Source organism: Durio zibethinus, chromosome 6 (assembly GCF_047325235.1).
Source record: "Durio zibethinus cultivar Kanyao isolate XHJ-2024 chromosome 6, ASM4732523v1, whole genome shotgun sequence".
Classification (NCBI taxonomy): domain Eukaryota; kingdom Viridiplantae; phylum Streptophyta; class Magnoliopsida; order Malvales; family Malvaceae; genus Durio; species Durio zibethinus.
In genome coordinates this window covers 26,184,336-26,202,122 of record NC_143167.1, presented here as the reverse complement: position 1 = coordinate 26,202,122, position 17,787 = coordinate 26,184,336, and the positions used below count along the sequence as shown (strand labels likewise).

General features: G+C 29.9%; 2 protein-coding genes across 5 annotated transcripts; one reads left to right on the top strand and one right to left on the bottom strand.

Moving 5' to 3' along the window:
* Positions 1 to 1,973: 1,973 nt before the first annotated feature.
* On the top strand, positions 1,974 to 7,719 carry LOC111286403 (uncharacterized). Of its 4 annotated transcripts, XM_089762409.1 has the most exons (10): positions 1,996 to 2,210; positions 2,356 to 2,456; positions 2,541 to 2,735; positions 2,817 to 2,896; positions 3,452 to 4,098; positions 4,198 to 4,306; positions 4,722 to 4,777; positions 6,059 to 6,165; positions 6,255 to 6,342; positions 7,275 to 7,719. In XM_089762409.1, exons 1-10 carry the CDS (start codon positions 2,112 to 2,114, stop codon positions 7,323 to 7,325), a joined length of 1,533 nt encoding a protein of 510 aa, XP_089618535.1. In that variant the 5' UTR covers positions 1,996 to 2,111; the 3' UTR covers positions 7,326 to 7,719. The 4 variants fall into 4 exon arrangements, 3 of the variants coding, with proteins under 3 accessions (XP_089618534.1, XP_089618536.1, XP_089618535.1); XR_016342939.1 differs by having other exon boundaries at positions 1,974 to 2,210; positions 2,541 to 2,896; positions 4,722 to 4,781; XM_089762408.1 differs by having other exon boundaries at positions 1,974 to 2,210; positions 2,541 to 2,896.
* A 515-nt stretch (positions 7,720 to 8,234) lies between these two features.
* Positions 8,235 to 14,305, bottom strand: SCPL29 (serine carboxypeptidase-like 29). Its single transcript, XM_022875791.2, has 10 exons — positions 13,764 to 14,305; positions 13,175 to 13,282; positions 12,357 to 12,452; positions 12,172 to 12,264; positions 11,401 to 11,486; positions 11,058 to 11,321; positions 10,384 to 10,517; positions 10,031 to 10,126; positions 8,763 to 8,868; positions 8,235 to 8,590 (listed from the first exon to the last, which is right to left on the bottom strand). The coding sequence occupies exons 1-10, from the start codon at positions 14,047 to 14,049 to the stop codon at positions 8,429 to 8,431; spliced, it is 1,431 nt and encodes a 476-aa protein (XP_022731526.2). The 5' UTR covers positions 14,050 to 14,305; the 3' UTR covers positions 8,235 to 8,428.
* Positions 14,306 to 17,787: the final 3,482 nt, after the last annotated feature.

The following is a 17,787-nucleotide window of genomic DNA, read 5'->3' as shown; positions in this document are numbered from 1 at the left end:
CATATCATTACTATTATAATCTTAATCAAAATGTTAAAAAAAATTAAAAGATAAGAAGATATATACAAAAAACTAATGTATATAAAATTATTTTTTAAGAAGGACAAAATATATTATTTAAAATAATATATTCATAAAAAATATTTACATACTTTCATGATCTTGATTAAATTATTGAATAAAACAATTAAATATTTAGTAGATGCATGTCAAAATAAAAAAATAAATTGAAAAATATGATCTTTTACGAATAAAATCACAATAGTAATATACATTTAAAAGAAAAGTTGCAAACTAAAAAAAAAATTTTGATGAAGGATACACGATCTATATATATGAATTTGAAATGACAAATATGAGGCATAAATGATTTTAGAATTATTAACTATTTTTTGAATTTAAAAGTAATATATAATAGATATGTGTATTTTTTAATTTAAAAAAAATCAAATAATAAAAGATAATTATAAGAAAATTTATGAAAATAAAATTATATTTGAAATTTTTAAATTTAAAAAAATTATTTGTAGATTGATTTATGATTGTAATGTATATTAGATTGGATATCTATTTTAGATTTTTTAAATTTTAAAAATAAATATTAACTTTTTATTTGAATTTAAAATATATCTTACATGTCATAAAAATAAGTTATACATATAGACATCCACATTTACATGTTTGTATGATAACATACCTTGTACTATATATATATATATATAATTATTAAAAAATATGTTTTAAGAGATAATATATCATTACATTTGAAATTTTTAAATTTAAAAATATATCTAGATTATTATGAAATTTATTTAGACATATAAAATATTTAAATTAAATTTTGTTACCAACAATTTAAAAATGATTGACATAGGATATAAAAAAAGAAAATTTATTGAGTAATTTTTATATGTAAAAAAAATAAAACTTAAAAAGATAATGTATTATTACATTTGAAAATCTTAAATATTAAAAATATATTTCTAGATTATTAGAAAATTCATTTAATTTAAAAAGATATCATATTTAACTTAAATTTTGTTATTAACAATTTAAAAATTATCAATATAAATATTCACATAAATAAAACTTTTAAATAATTTTTTGTGTCAAATAATAAAATTATTCACCTAAACGTCATTGTTAACAATATTTATGAGATATTTTTATATTTTATAATATAATATTATATATGATATGATACTATCCAATATTTTTCAATTCATGTAACATTTTTTTATTAAATTTATCAAATATTATTTTAGTTTTTACCACATTTTTAATACAGTTCTACTGAAACAACACTCATCATAAAAGTTTTAGTCAAACCAAACGGACAATAAAATTATACAAGATTATTGACAAAGAATATTAAAATAAATACCTACATGGATAGTGTTTTTTTCATTTTCTTTTGTTTTTTTTTAAATGAAACTTTTATGAAAATAATAAAAAATAAAAAATTTATTTTAAATATTTTAAATGACATTATTTATTTAAAGAAATTATCAAATATGTTATTATTATAATTTTTTAAAATCGCAAAGAAAGTTAATAGAATGATAATTTTCTTTGGTGTATATTAAAAATATAAAAAAATAAAATATCTATCATCATATTAATCGATTTATAAAATTAAAAAATTATCTTATTAATCTTTTTTGTCATATTAAAAAATTGTACTGTCTATTAAATAATTTCTCATTAAATACTTATCATGTCATAAATTCATATTTATTTGAGCATAATCATGTTAGGTTCCAATTTAAAAAAATTTAAGGATGAAATTGAGATAAACTTAGTTCATTAAGTGAAGTGAAAAAAAAAAAAAACTTAGGGACTTAACATGAAATATACCCCTCCAAATCCAGGATTACAAAAAGGTGCTGGCATGAATCCTTTTCAGTTATCAGTTCCAAGGGGTAAATTTGGAATTAAAGGAATATGCCAAACAGGCGCCACCTTCCCTCCTCGCACTCTCTCCATCGAAACTGTCCTAATGTAGAATCCCTCTCTCGTTTCTCCCGAAATTTTGAACAACCAAAAAAAAAAAAAGCAAAGAAAAGACCAAAGAAAACCCTAATCAATCCGAGAAGCGAACAACAATATTAATGGCGTCGAACTCCAATCTCAAATCTTCAGTTTCAAGAAAGCTTCTTCATTTGCTTGGAGACTTCAATTACACTCCCGATAGCATCCGAGTCCTCACTGTAACTTCATTTTTTACTCCCTTTCTTTTCTTTCACGATTGTTTGGCTTCCGGGAAACGAGAAAAAACCAATCCGATTCCTAATGTTTGTAATGATTTTCGAAAACACAGAATTAATTAAATTTTGGTAAATTTTGTTGTTTCAGGAGTACGTTATTGTGCTTGTTTCTAATGGCAAATGCCAGTCTGAAGCAAAAGCTGAGTTGGAACCGTTTCTTGGTGATGCTACCACCGAGTTTGTATCCTGGTAACCTTATCACGTTTCTTCTTCATTTTTCTGTTGTTACATTAAAGTTTGCTGCTGCAACGCCAAACATTTTCTTTTGTATAGGCTATGGGACAGTTTATCAGAAACTTCCAATGATTCAAATGCAAATATGAGCTCCTCGGATTTGGAGAACATCACTGGTGCAAGTTCCACTGAGGCTAATGATGCTTCTGCCAATAAATCTGGGTCAGGATCAGTTGCTAAGAGTCATTGCCAGTTTCCGGTCTTTTCTAACACTTTGGATGAGGAAACTAATGAGTATGCTTCGGCATTTTGTTGCAAATCTAACGAAAACTATAGAGCATTTGAGAATAATCAAGATGGGTCCCTAAATGGCAGTTCATTTAAAACGAAGCCCTTTGCTGAAATCCTGCTTCCTCCTCTTGAGCAACATGTGCAATACAAGAATATTCATCAGAGTAAGCCTTTCCCTATCATTTTTAGTTATCTGTTAGCTATTATCTGTGTCTAATTACTGAACTTTGGGTGCTTTTGAAACACCACGTAACTGACTAAAAAAATATAATATTTTGTCTTAGCCTTCTCATGGACCAAACAGCAAACTGCTTTCTAGGGACATTAGATCTTAAATTTCTGCTAATTGTAACATCAAAGGATGTCTGCTTACGCTTCACTTGTTCATTGCTCTGTCTTGTTGGTGTTTGCGTATTTTAAATGCAGTAAGATTTAATCATTAATGCATATAGTGCATTTATTTGGTATTAAGTGTGTGTTTTCCCTGTTATTGCTCTGCATTAATTTTATTTACCAAGACAATTGCCTGATAGTGATACCCATAATGATCTAAAATGGCTCTCTCTAAGTTTTACTCTTCTATCAGATAACTGAATATTTTGTAGAATAGCTGTCGAACATGGTACACTAGTGCACAAACACATGTTCTTGGAGTTCATCTGTATGAAATTAACCTGAAAACTGGGATCTGAAGGCTTTGTGTATGGGTTTTTATGCAGGAAGGCTGCCTTTCAAGCATTTTCAGGAGACCAATGTTGGTGGGAGAAGGCTCTTTTCCAGGGCAGCTGGTGCCATATTTCTTCAGAAGGGAATCAAAGGAATCACACGTGGTAATGTTTGGGATAGATTAGGAAAGCTGACTGAAAATGACAATTCTGTGAAGGTTAAAGTAAATGAAGGTGAAAATATCAAGAGGCAAACGTTGGAACAGAATTCGCCAGGGCTTGGCCAAAATACATTGATGCCTACTGTTCAAGATGGCCTAGTCAACCAAAATCTGTCACAAAACTGGAATGTGAAAACTTATAGAAGCAATGGTGGTCAAAAGAGGAAATTAAATGATCTCATTCCTATTTCTTCTAGCACTTCAGATTCTCTGGATCATGAAGAAGAAAACTCCAGAAAATTTACAAGACATCCTGAAAATTACACTTATATGCTTGAAGAGAATGGCGCTTCATGTAAATCAGAAAAGCCAAAAAGTTACAATAAATGCTGCAAATTCACTTTTGATGCATTAGTAAGCCCCAGACCAGAAAAAATATCTCAAGAGAAGCTGAGCGTGGAAGCTCTAGAGTCTACTCAGACACTGAATTCAGATAGTGCTTTTCCAGCAGCAACTGGAGGAATTGGGCCTGTCCAAGCTGTAAGGAAACACCGGCTTGAGAAAACCATCAGTCACTTTCCTGAAGCTCAAATGGAGTTTGCTTAATTAACATACTTAAGATTTTCACTTCTTATGCAGCAACTGGTTGATATGAAATTAAGATTACGTCAACTTGAAACAGAAATTTCCAAGCTACAATCAAAACCAGTTAACGAGAATGGGTATCATGCCTTATCCTCTGGCTTTGGTAAGATCATTTCACATGAGATGCTTCTCTCAATGAATGAGTCTAATGATCTTTGGTTAAATAATTTCTTCGAATCGTCTATATGTCTTTTATGCTGTCTTTTAACTTGAAATCAAGTTGTTTGTGGCCTGTGGCTTGGCTGAGTTCTTTTCTAATGTATGGAAATGGATATAAAGTGACGTCAAGATACTTCATAATTTTTTAAAACATTTGATTGGTTCTGCTGTTTTAGTTTTGACAGAACAATTTCAACTTTGTTGTTTCTTGAATATTTTGGAGATGTCGAGATTCTGTTTAGTTGATGGATACAGGAAGGGAAATCAATTATGAAAATTCTTTTTGGTCTTTTATGTGAATTTTTGTATGTAGAAGCCTTTTTTTCCAGCCTCAATAATGTTTACTTTGGCTATTGCAGGTTCATTTGATCTGCTTAAAGAAGAGGTTGAGTCAAGGACTGTATTTGTGACAAATGTGGGTGAGATGAATCACTTTTGAGTCATATCTCTTTTACCTTGGAATACAATTTGGTTTGGTTGCTGCCGCCATTTCTTTTGGCTAAAATAACTAAAAAGCCCTTGAATTTTATCATTTTATTTAGATAAGTCCCTATAATTTTATTGCACTCAAATAAGCTATTGACCTTTAATTTGCACCCAAATAAGCTATTGATCTTTCCAAATAAGTCCTTAGCTTTTAATTTATATCCAAACAAACCTTAACATTTAATTTATACCTAAATAAACCCTCAACATAAATTAATTTTTTGTTTGAAATGAAGGCTTATTTGGATACAAATCAAACAATAAGGGCTTATTTGGGTACAATAAAAGTATAGGAGCTTATTTTAAAAAATGGAATAGTTCATGGGCTTTTTCAGTATTTTAGCCTTCCTTAACTTATGTGATATTTGTGCTTAGCCAAGCACCATAGTGAATTGTTGCTTCTTTTGTCATGAATGTGGGTATTGGTCTTGAGGATTTCTCATTGTTTATAGATTTGAAGATTTCTCTGTTTTGCCAAGAAAAAAGAAATCATTATAGATGTATATCTTCTATGTTCTTTGTGTTATTAATTTCTTTCCAGAATGATTTGATAGGAAGGTAATAGTGTTTGAAACTTTAATCATACACTTGGTTTTCATTTTTCATTTAATCATGGATGAAATTGAATTGGAAGGTTACTGATTCTTCCATTATGGTCAAACTGCGATAGAGGGCTTCATACCGTCAAATTCTATATTAGGATGTCAATTACCTTCCTTATTCTATTGTTTTTAATAAAAACTTATTGGTGCTGCCAATTCCTAGGAGTGATTAACTTTGAGTTGTGGTATAACTTAAAACAACTCAACACTTGACCTAAGAGGTTTTGTGTGTGTGTGTGTATACATACATACATATATATATATATATATATATATATATATAAAAGGTTATTTTATCTTATTTTGATTGCCAGTGCTATGGTCTTTACCAGTATCTAATATCCATAAAATGGGAGTAATAGAGTTGTGTCAAATGCATGCATTCCTATGATTTGATGGCTATTATATCTGTTGATTACTTTTAGAAGATATAAGTAGTAAATCATCCAGGTTCTTCTATTGACCAGAGCCCAATTGACACTGTAGAGTCACCTGCAACTGCACCGACTTTTTGTTTATAATGTCCGAAGTCAAAACTATTTTAAACTTGGTTCTGACAAATCTGAGAATCATTTATGGCGATAACTCGTTGTTAAAATATTTTTTAGGTTCATGTTGCGGTCACTCAAGATGCTTTGAGATCTTACTTTGCCAGGTGTGGAGCCATTATCAGAGTTGTTAAGTTGACTGACATATCAACTACCAAACAAAAATTGTATGACTGTCACCTGAGTTACAGTGTTGTAGTTAATCCACACTTTATTAAGTATTTTACGGCATGATTAAACATGACTGGCTCATCAGGTCTGCATACATTACCTTTACCTCCAAGGAGTCAGCGGACAAGGCATTGGCATTGAATGGGACAAATTTCTTTTCCAGGATCATATGGGTTAGTAAGAAAATTTAGTTGTACTTCATTGCTGATGCTTGGTATTGGAGAGGCTAATATAGTACTCTATTGTTATTCTAAATTCAGTCATGTTGGTAACTTTTTGAAGCACTGGGAACCTGAAAAGCCTGTTCTTTATTATGAAAAACAGCGCACTGAGTTTGGAACAAGATTAGAACTTGTTCCTGTCCACTAGAATATAAATGCATTTTGGCCATGCATTGGATTGTAAACATGTCCATAGAAAAATGAATCAGTTTTGGGAAATGTCCACATAGATGAGATTACCCTCGCATGTCTCTGTACGTTTTTTATAACAGTTAACAATTATGGGTGATGAGGGAATGGAATCCAGCTCAAAGAGTTAGAGGATACATGCACTTAGCATTCAGCCAAGAACCAGATATCTCAATGTGGTTAAGAGTTAGGGAAGAGGCAGTGATCACATATATATCATCCACAGCATAGTTTATGGGTTCTCTCGCCTTTTTTTTTTTTTTTCTCTTTTAACTTATGTTTTCTATTGTTGGAAGAGCCATTCTTGTTGTCTGGAGTAGTCCAGAATTGCTTTTTGTGAGAATAGCAAAAATTGTTTCAATGCAAGTAGTAAATCTGTCAAGTTATCCAGTCGTCCATGTGCTTAGATGAGGTTAGTAGCAATCCATGCAATAATTGCTGTGTCAAACTTTAATCCCTGAGCTACAGAAGGCTCTATAAAGGAAAATGACAAATTCAGAGCTATTTTGCCTAATCAAATAGATGTGCTATGGATTTAACATTTCATAGAACAAATAGTTTCATTACATTTGCATATTTCATTAAATTCATGCACCAAGTGTCTGGTACTCATGTTCACAAATTGCACGGAAACTTAGGTGTCAAGCATTTAGTCTCTCTAGTATTACTGCTGCTGCTGTCGCTATTTCATTCAGGTTAAGAAAAGCAGGAAAGCTAGCAGTGAAGCCAACCTGCTCTCAACATAGCAGAGAGAGGAAAGCTATCTTCCAACCAAAACACTATCACAACCCTCATCTACCTCAGCAAAGGAACTATGGAAATGATGTCCACAGTCAAAGCCATAACAGCGCAGAGAGATCAGAAGATTTTGATGCAGAAGCAGAATTATCAACTTAGCTAGCTGCATGGTTTCCGGCAATTAAAAGACAAGATGTTTGGAGGATTTAGACAAGGATCCGATTGGCATCTCTAACCCGTGTAAGAAATCATTTGACTTTGGATGTATAGAAATTTAATACAAATGGGTTCATAGATTTTTCTTTTTAAAGACTTTCAAGCTAGTGGTCCTTTGATATTTTGAAAGACCGATGAAGAATTAATGCGTTTTTTGCAGCAATCCAAAAGGTTGATTGCCTGAAAGTAATAATGCTTATATGGTTATATTTTATGCGGGTTTAATTATTTCAAATTAAAATTAAAAAAATTAAATATATCAAAAGTAATTATTCATAAATTATATACTTATGTCATAAATGTATTTGAAGTTATAATTTTTTTAATATTTACATTTTATTGTATAACTTAACGTATATTAAATATTCATGGTGTCAAAAACATATTAATGTCCATGTTAAATTCTTTCAATGATAGAAGTGTAATCGCCAAAAAATATTATAATTCAAAATTTAATATTAAAAATTAAATTTATAACATTAGTAATAATAAAGATCATAATTTTTATTATACTTAATTTAGACTTATTTAAATGATAATATATATACATATTGTATTTGTAACATAGCATATAACATATATAGGTTTTAAATTATTCTTAACATCTAAGTATTTTTATTTTTCTTCACATCAATCACATAATTATTGACATTTCTTTTTATATCAACCATGCAACCATGCATGACAAATGAGATGCTAAATTCAAAAGGGACAAGTCTCCGAGTTAACCCATTTCCAATAATTTCAGCACAGTTCACATTTCAATTGAAACATTTTGATGAATGTTGATTAGATATTTTTGGGGAAAGAAGAAATGGCTGTGGCTTCCACATGAACATTACAATCAAATAACAGAGATGCCTTATTCCTCATTTGAGAAACATTCAACCCAAATTCAGGAGGCACTGACTTGCTCCAAGCCAGGCATGGAGGTTCCTGACAGGAATGCTTTGACAAGCGTGAGAGCTAGTTTGGGTCTATGCAAGGGGACTTCATGCCCAGCTCCCCTCACTGAAACAAAGTTAAGTCCAGCATACTCTTGAGTCCATCCTCCAACCTGTTTGCCACTTACATTTTTAGTCTACCATGATTACTGCCCAAAATACTGGTAGCTAAATTCTAACTATATGGCATCGAATCAAATCCAAATATGTCAAGTAAAAACTAGTTAAATTACCTAGAGAAATGAAAGATTATGGAAACATGATGAAGTTGCTAAAGCAATTTACCTGTCCATCATCATACCAGGGGCGCCAAGGCCTCACAGTAGGAAGCTTGAGAGCTTCTATACTGTAGCGGGTGGATGTAACTGGGATTACAGCATCTGTGTCACCACTGTCAAATTGGTAGAATGGAGGGAAAAAGAAAACATCAGAAAAAATCATCTGAAGTCACTTCAACAAGAAAAGAAAAAACTACATCCATTATCTGAATTATGTAAAAAAGACATGAGCTTTGTTTTTACATAGAAAAATCCAAATGAAAAAGTATTGGAGCTAATCTTCTGATTACTCTGAAAAAATTTTTCGATGCAATCAGTTATTTTAACATGTCTAAATTCCAAAAAATGGTCAATCACTGTTGGATATGTCAAGCTGTAATATGTAGAGCCTAAACATAAATCTAGCATTTAAAATGAAACAACTAACAATAAATAATTTTTACCATTACCATTGCTGTCTTCTAGACAGCAATGTAAGCAACTATGAACACTTCCACCTTATAAATGACAAATTAAGAAAACAAAGATGCTAAGGCTCCGTTGGCAAACACTTTTACCTTTTGCATCTTTTTTTTTTTTTTTTTTGCAAAAAGCAAAATTTAAATGGAAAACTAGAGACATGGCAAAAAGTATTTACCAAACCGAGGCTAAGTTAATCCCACAGTTTATATTGCTAAATTTACCAACCTGAACACTTCTAGCAGCCATCAGTCTTTCATCAGTGGTAATAGTTGCATATGTACTATTATTTCCCACTATCAAATCTCAACCAGACTTTGGTTAGAGCCTATCTCAAGCATTCCAAATTGACACTATTACTGTCTTCTGGAAAAGTTTGTCCATCAAGTTTACTCATAGTAATTTTATTTTCACTTCATCTTCCTATACTTTCTAGTTGTGAAATCTATGTACAAACTTTACAGGATTAATGAAAGCATTTCATTTACTCAAAGTATATTCATGAAACATGAGTTGCGAACTTAAGCAATTTACATTCCTTCCACTCCACAATCAGAAAGTATAAATCAAGGATATAATGCGCTAAACAGTATATACAAATGAAAAGGTGAAAAGGGTGAAAAACAAATGTAGAATTATTAACGGAAAAAGCTAGGATGAGATTTAACAAAATTAAAGGTTACTAATAACATATACAGACTAGTTTTTATATTGATCCATTGCCTCAAATACTAAAGCACGAATGCTTGACCTATTATAATCCAAGTTAGACATGCTAGCTATATAGAAAAGCAACATCACAGATATAGGACAAACCTGAATATCCATATGCGAAGTCCTACATGTATAAGCTCACGGTAAATATCAAGCACAGTTCTTGGAGAATCCTTCCAGTTGATATTTACGATATCACTGCAAACAAAAAAAAAAGGAGAAGGAAAATCTTTTAAGACATATGTCTCCAAGTGAATTCAAAGAATGTAATTGGCTCAAAAAATTGCTTTTAAAGAAGCTGACTCTGCATTTTTCCTTATCAGCTTATTTGATGTGTCCTTTGAACACACTAAAAAATAAGTTTCATCTAGGGGCACAGCTAGAATATTTTGTTGGGTGGTCTAGTTACTTTTGGTTAAGGAAGGAATTCAAATCTACAAAATTACACCACATACCTGCACGTCTCCCATTTAGATGCTGCAACTTTTGGTAAAACATAGAGTGCCTGTTGCACCTCAGGTAAATTGAAGTACACTTCCGAGTGCTTCTCAGTGCAAGGATCATACTTTTCACTGAGCCGGCCAGCCATCTGTTGGATAAGATCAAGTTTCCTTAATGATTACAAACAAAATTTCAAATACTCTAGAATTTAGTGGCAATCAAACCAGCAGGCCTTTAAAACAAAGTTTAAAATTTTCATTTCTGGTTAATTTCGGTGATTGTTGTGGCCAATAAGTTTCCAACCATGCACTCTAGGATAGCTTAAGGAAGCTTCAGTTCTTGGAGATAAAATCTTAAATACAGATGAGAATTATCAGCTCCCTGCAGCAACTGTTACCATAAATATGTATATGATGATTTTGAAGATGATATGTGATAACTTATGGTTGAAATTCCTAAGGAATGAGGACAGAATAGTTAGATGTATTTAAAAGGAATGAGAACCACCAAAAAAATTAATGTTGAAGATTTTTTAATTATAGACATTGCTTAAGTATGGCATAGTTTCAACTGGAATGCTGTCAAAACTTATACCTGAAGTTAAATTAATTAGAAGAACTTTTATCTGATTTAAGAAGAGGAAAAAGATGCTTAAAATTTAAAGATGCAGAGGTATCTATGTACTCACAAGCCTTCTTTTCAGCAGCCACTTTGACTGGCTAACATTGGCGGAGCAGCTGGGAGTGAAGATGCTATATGGGTCAATATTTCCCATTTCTTCACTTGCAACGTCCATAATCTTGTCACAAGAACTTGAGAAGTGGATAAATGACTCAAAATCGCATAGTACATTCAATAGCTTGTACGTTTCATCAGATATCAAACCAGCTGACCATAGAAATTGAAAGAGCCCCAAATGGTCATGGTAATCATCAGTTAGAGCATTTCCAACCTGCATTACATGTAGACCTCTATGTTTCAGTTTGCTCAAATGATGCAAAACTACTTTCTTTCTAGAATAGAGTCTCTACCATATAACCCTTTAGATTAATTGTTTTTTGCTTGGTTGCCCCGTTGTATCTTACAATGGCTTGGCTTAGCTGTGGAACATAATGCCCTGCAACACATTCTTTAATGTAAAAACTACAACAACAATGTATTTACCATCCAAGAACAATTAAAATATAGAAAACATAACTGTTCAAAAAATATATAAAACATAAATATTGCAAAGTCCCAAAGTTATAAAGGGGACCAATATATTTTTAAAGATTAAAATAAGACAAATTGGTTTTTGTGATTTCAACACAAGTAAATTTTAGTCTAGCTTCACCTCATTTTACTTCTGCCATTGCCAAATCACTCTTTTGCACAGGAGAGCATCCGCTGAGTGGTCAACACTCATGCAATTGAAGATGGTTATCTCGTTTTGCCCTTCTACCCATCTTGCACTCCTTTACAGGTAAACTAGTTGTAATTACCAGTGCATCCAATATATTTTAGGTATTGGGAATTATCTTTCTTTTCCCCAAACCTGACTTTTATTACCAATTTGTGCTTTTCAATATTTTAACTTCTGAAATGTCCTAATTAGTAACTCAATAAAACACAAAAAGAAGTTTATTATTAATCTTAACTTAATGACAAATGGTCCTTGAAAGAAGACCCGCATAGTATTTGGCTAGAATAATAGAGCTAGAAAACCTCATTTTTTTCCTTGTTTCACTCATTGTGTTTTTGTAATCCAAAGGAAAAGAAATTGTGCTTTACCACATTTAAAACAAACAAAAATGACCATTTACCTCCATAGCTCTCTCCAGAAATGTAGAAATCCCTTTCTTTATACTGAGGAAAGCGCTCAAGCCACTTTAGCAAAAATGTCAGCGAGTCGTTAGCTGTACATCAAAGGGTGAGAAGGTACAATTACACAAACTAGCCAAAATAAAACCTCAAATCAAGGTATGAAGTAGAAATGCCTCAGCCCTACCAGTTCTTTTATCACCATTGTTAAGCAAATCAGAGGAAGTATTCGAATATGAATAACCAACTCCAACAGGAGAGTCAAGAAATAGAACGTTGGCAACTGCAAAGCAGTAAAAGAATCTTGTAAATAAGGGAAAGTTTCTAACATTCATATTCCCAAGCTGAAAGTACAACAGGTGTAAGTAATACTCTTAACGTAGATCTAAACAGAACAGCCACTTTAAGGAGGAAGAGGTAAAAATATTCTATAGAGCTCTATCAAATCTTTTCTTTTGGGCTCTACGGCAAGAAAATGATAATCACGTTGCTCAATCAATACACATTTGTCAGTCACTTGACTTTGTACTTTGGGTGTCTATTCAAGCCCATGCTTGTGTTGATTTGTAAGAGAGGGGAGAAAGAGGAAGAGGTAGCATGCAGGAGTGCAGCCAACAACTTTAGATTTGAGTGCTAAATAGATTCCGTAATAAGTTGGATTGTAAAAACCCACAATAGCCTAAGGAAAGAGCTTGAAGTTCATAGATGAATGATACACCCATAAAATGTTGGATTGCACCTGAAAACAAATATCTCTAGGTCATATTAAAACTGAATTCATTGGCAATGCCAACCTATCGTCCACCATAAAAATCATTCTCTTCCATGTAAGAAATAAAGCATACTGTCATATTAGAGGTTCAGGCGTTCAGCTAAATGAAGCAAAACAATTCTATTCCCAATTTTTTACACCTGCTATCAGGAACACCAAAGAGAAATTTTTTACTTGCAATACTGCTTTGATTTGCTCAACTTTCATAGTGAAGTTTTACAGGAATTGATTACCTTTATTCCAAGAGTAAGGGTTCAAGTAAAGGGTCTTTCCATCTGGCCTAATGTGAAATGGACCTATTTCCTCTGCTTCACCATAAGCAATGGATGAACATCCAGGCCCTGAGGACATGAAACTGTAAATAAGTACTATATTCTTTCCCCTGCTGAGAAGTATTTGTAGTGATTAGAAACCAAACAAAAACCTATTTCTAAAACAAAAACAAGGTAATGAGAAATACAAGAGCCAACACCAAACACAATAAATGAATCCAAAATATAATATTCCTATAAAAATTGTTCTGCAGATTTTAACTGGTACAAAGAGAAACAAAGCTAACCACATGACACAATCACCAATGAGATTTTTAGGATAGGAAGAAGGATATACGCAGAAAAAGAACATTGTGAAATCATAAAACATATTATTGGACATCCAAAAATATAGTCAACAATCAGTAAAAAGCACTAAGTACCATATAATCACAGCATAAAAGAAAAAGAAAAACAGTAAAAACCCGCATAATTAAATTAATCAAATAGTGCTACAGAAAAACAAAAAGTCAAAACAAGACAAGAATCTTAAAATGTTTCAAACTCTGACCTCCATTGAGCCAGAGAAGAAGAGGCTTGGAATCAGGATCCTCAGCAGCTTCCAAGAACCAATAAAACAGAGCTCTCCCTGAAACTTCGTTGACAGTAACATAACCAGCATAGTGTGCAAAGCTCACATTAAAAGTCTGCCCAGGAAGTTTATGAACCTTATCAAGTTTCTGTTGCGCAACTGAGTCTTCCAAAGAAGTTGCAATGACACAGCTAGCCAGAGAGAGATAAAGGCTGATAAAGATCAAGAAGGTCTTAACACCAAAAACCCATCTTGGATTTGCCATGAATGTTTTTGAGGTTAGTTAAGTTTAAGTTTGTTTGATTGGTCCTTGTTGGGTTTTTATACAGAGAAAGAGTTGGAACAGGGAAGCAAGCATAGCAAGATGGGTCAATGATGGTGTCCAAGTTGCTTGCTTTGTTGGCTTCTGTCTTGGGATTTATGCCAAGGAATGGTTGTTGCAGAAAATAGATTAAAAAGGTATAAACTGAAAACTGCTTTTCTTTTCTTCTTTACCATTTGGGATCGGAGGGAAAGGGATCAACGATTTTATTAATAATTTAACAAAAAATTTTTATGTAGAGATCTATAATAATATGATAATTGGAAAGCATATTCAACTTGAATTATTGCAAGGTCGGTCATTTTGCTTAGAGTGTTGTTACCATTTTTTTTTATAAATTTTTATAAATTTTTATATTTGATACATTGTTAATATATAAATTTTATATATTATTAATAAATTTAATGAATAAATTAAAAAATTTAAAATCAATTTTTATTATTTATGTTTTAAGATTTTTAATTTTTTAAAATTTATTTATTAATTATACAATAAATTATAATTTAATGATAGTATATAAAATTTATATTTTATTAATGCATTAAATCTAAATCATTTATTAAAATGTAAATTTAGTTCAGAAATGATTAGCTGAATAATATTACTTACTTTTTATAAAAGAAATAGAAATTTAAAAACAAAAAAAAATTACATATATTAAAATTTGAATATTATTTTTTTATAAATATTATCTTTTTTTTAAATAATTCTCCTATGAAACCCATTATGTGCAATTGACTTTTTCTTAATTAGAAAAGTATTGAATTGGTTTTATTGGAAATCAAAAGAAATTTGTTTATTTTTATTCTATACTAAATTTTGGCCCACTCTTAAAGTGGGATTACTTTTATTGAGTACTAAAAATTTTTGAAGAAAATAATAAAATAGAATAAGCATAATTGTTGTAAATAATAGAGTTACCCTTGATTCTTTGTAAAATCAATAATGAAAAGATTGCATCGATTAAGAAAGTAATAAATTGATAATTTGCATAATTTATTTACAGTCAATTACAATTAATATTAATCTTTGTTAAACTTAAGGGTTCAGGATAAGATTGAGTTAAAAATTAATAATAATACATATTTATTTTTATTTTAAATGATTGTTGGTTCGAGTGATAAGAAATTTAATATTTTTTTAAATAAAATCATAGTTTCAAGTTTTGTAAATAAAGAAAATAAATTTAAAAAAACTTATTTCTTTCGATTCAATTTGATTCTAAATTAATCGAGACTTAAAGTAATTATTAAACATCAAAAAAAAATTTTAAAAAAAACCTCTATCATCCCATATCATTATTATCATAAAAATCATGAAAATGTTTGTATATCATTATATTACAAAACATGAATTGTCTTTTTTATTTTATATATTATAAAAAAATATTTTATTTTATATTTTTCCATTATTTAAAAGGATAAGAACATTAAAAATTAAATTGAAATATTTCAAAATAAACATTTAACAAACAGTTAATTATTTTTATTAAAATAAGTAATTAATTTTTAATTATTTTTCAATTAATTGATAAAAACGTTCGAATTTGATAATTTTTTTTATGTTTAAACAAACCCCTTTTGTAAAATATATATATACGGCACAATTAAAATTAAATTGATTGTTAGCGTATCGTTTTTCTTGTATAATGTTGTATTTAGCCTATGAAATCATTGAAATTAAATTTTAGAATCTTTTAAAATATTTATATCATTAATTATCATTAATCATATATCTTTATCTTTTATTTTTTGTGGTTTCAAATATTTTAACGTCCACATTTAACATGCCATACTCATAAAGATTAAGAAATTTTACCCTTATATATTTAAGTTTTCGCATGATAAAGAGTGAGTATGAATGGTAATAGTTCTGAATTTGATTCGATTATATATATATATATATATATAATGTCATTGAAACTTAAATTTTAATGTTATTTAGATTAAAAAATAAAAATAAAGATTAAAATAAATAAATAAATTTAAGATGATATCTTATTTTACTTGAAAATTAAAAAATAAATTATAAAAAATGATCTTTGTTAAGGGTGAAATAAATATATTTTTGTGATTTAAAAAGTGACTCAACCTTTTTGAATTTATTTTATTAATTTTGAAATTAAAATCATTTATCTTTTTTCATTTTTTGTCACATTTATTTTTTTCTTGAATTTTCAATTCATCTCTGTTTAACAGTGTTTTATATTTATATATATATATATCATTTTTTTAATAATTGATTTGAAAATTAAAAATATATATCAATTTTTTAATCTCAAGAGATGAGTTTATAATTTGACTTCTAAGCCCTTAAATTTTTTTTTTTTTTGTAATTTACTAAAGAGAAAGATGAATCAAATTTTAACTTAATTTATATAATTACTCTTCAAATAAAAATTCAAATTTTCATATCTATAATTCAATTTGTTATCTATAATTTAAAAAAAAAAAAAAAAAAAAAACTTTGTATTGTTGTGCATGGTCCCAACTCCCTATAAAGTGGACGGCGTGGAGTAAGTGTAGGACAATTGGCACCCACATGCCATTGTTATTATTGCTTGGCCATGGTTTTTTTTAAGATAGATTACATTATCTTTCTACAATTTCGTCTTTACAGGGTTTACTTCGTTCAATTCGGAACTCTCTATAGTATATTCATTAGGCCTACCTGAGCACAACCTATGAATAATATCATCCTTTTCTGTTGTAACTTAAAAGGCTGCTTGTTTGCTTCTAAAGCATGAGGTTCAAATCGTAGTCAAAAAATATTTCAATTCTGTTGCTTTAAACACAAGTTTCAACTCATAATCCATGGTTTCATTCGTAGGAATATGCTGTTTCCACCAATTCATTCCTTCACTCATTCTCCTTCGTATCCAAACTTGGATATATATATATATATATATATACTTAAAATTTGTTGAACGTATAATTTTTAAATATCAATTTTAATAACATATTAATTTATTTAGAGAACTTTTTTAAATTGGAAGTCATAGTTTAATATTAAATTAAAAAAAAATGTCAATTTTAAATATGTACTCTTTCATGCCATTAAAAAAGAAAGAAACAGCCTCAAATAATGACAACTGTATGTTAGGTAGTCATTTGCTTGCCTTGTAGAGTACAGAAACTTGAATAAGCCAAGCTGTTTGTTGTAACCCCATCCCGTTGGTCTTGAAATCATAATTGCTTTTCTTTGCAAACTTCTTCCCATACAAACAACTATACCTACGTATGCTTTTTCTTTTGCAAAAGAAAAAAAAAACAAAATTTTATTTTTTTTTATGAAAAAATGAAATTTTATTTTAACGCAAACTTGATTTAACTTTTTTTTTTAATTTTTAATTCATCCATATTTACTTAACTCACTTAAATTCATTCAAAAAGATTTTATTAAACCCACAATTAAATTAATCTGATAATGCCCAAATTTGATTTCTTATTAATTGAATTTCAATTAAGATTTAAATCTCCTCTGTATCCTTGAATTTTGTAAAGCCTTGATGGGCTCGAAACGAATAAATGGAGGCCCATCACCTTCCTTAGCTGCTGGATTAAACTGTTCACCCAAATACTTTGTTTCGTTTCATTGACATTTCACACCAATAGAAACCAATTTGTTATTTTATTGACCATCCATCTAATCAAACTTGGAATATGTATCTCCATTTTGTTT

Bases quoted from the DNA above. Each gene is read 5' to 3' on its own strand.
- LOC111286403 (XM_089762408.1), top strand. From the start codon at position 2,112: ATGGCGTCGAACTCCAATCTCAAATCTTCAGTTTCAAGAAAGCTTCTT. The intron at 2,457-2,540 runs GTAACCTTATCA...TCTTTTGTATAG, and splicing joins ACCACCGAGTTTGTATCCTG to GCTATGGGACAGTTTATCAG. The intron at 4,099-4,197 runs GTAAGGAAACAC...CTTCTTATGCAG, and splicing joins GAATTGGGCCTGTCCAAGCT to CAACTGGTTGATATGAAATT.
- SCPL29 (XM_022875791.2), bottom strand. From the start codon at position 14,049: ATGGCAAATCCAAGATGGGTTTTTGGTGTTAAGACCTTCTTGATCTTT. The intron at 11,322-11,400 runs GTAGAGACTCTA...CATGTAATGCAG, and splicing joins TTAATCTAAAGGGTTATATG to GTTGGAAATGCTCTAACTGA. The intron at 10,518-11,057 runs GTGAGTACATAG...CTTATCCAACAG, and splicing joins GGCTGCTGAAAAGAAGGCTT to ATGGCTGGCCGGCTCAGTGA.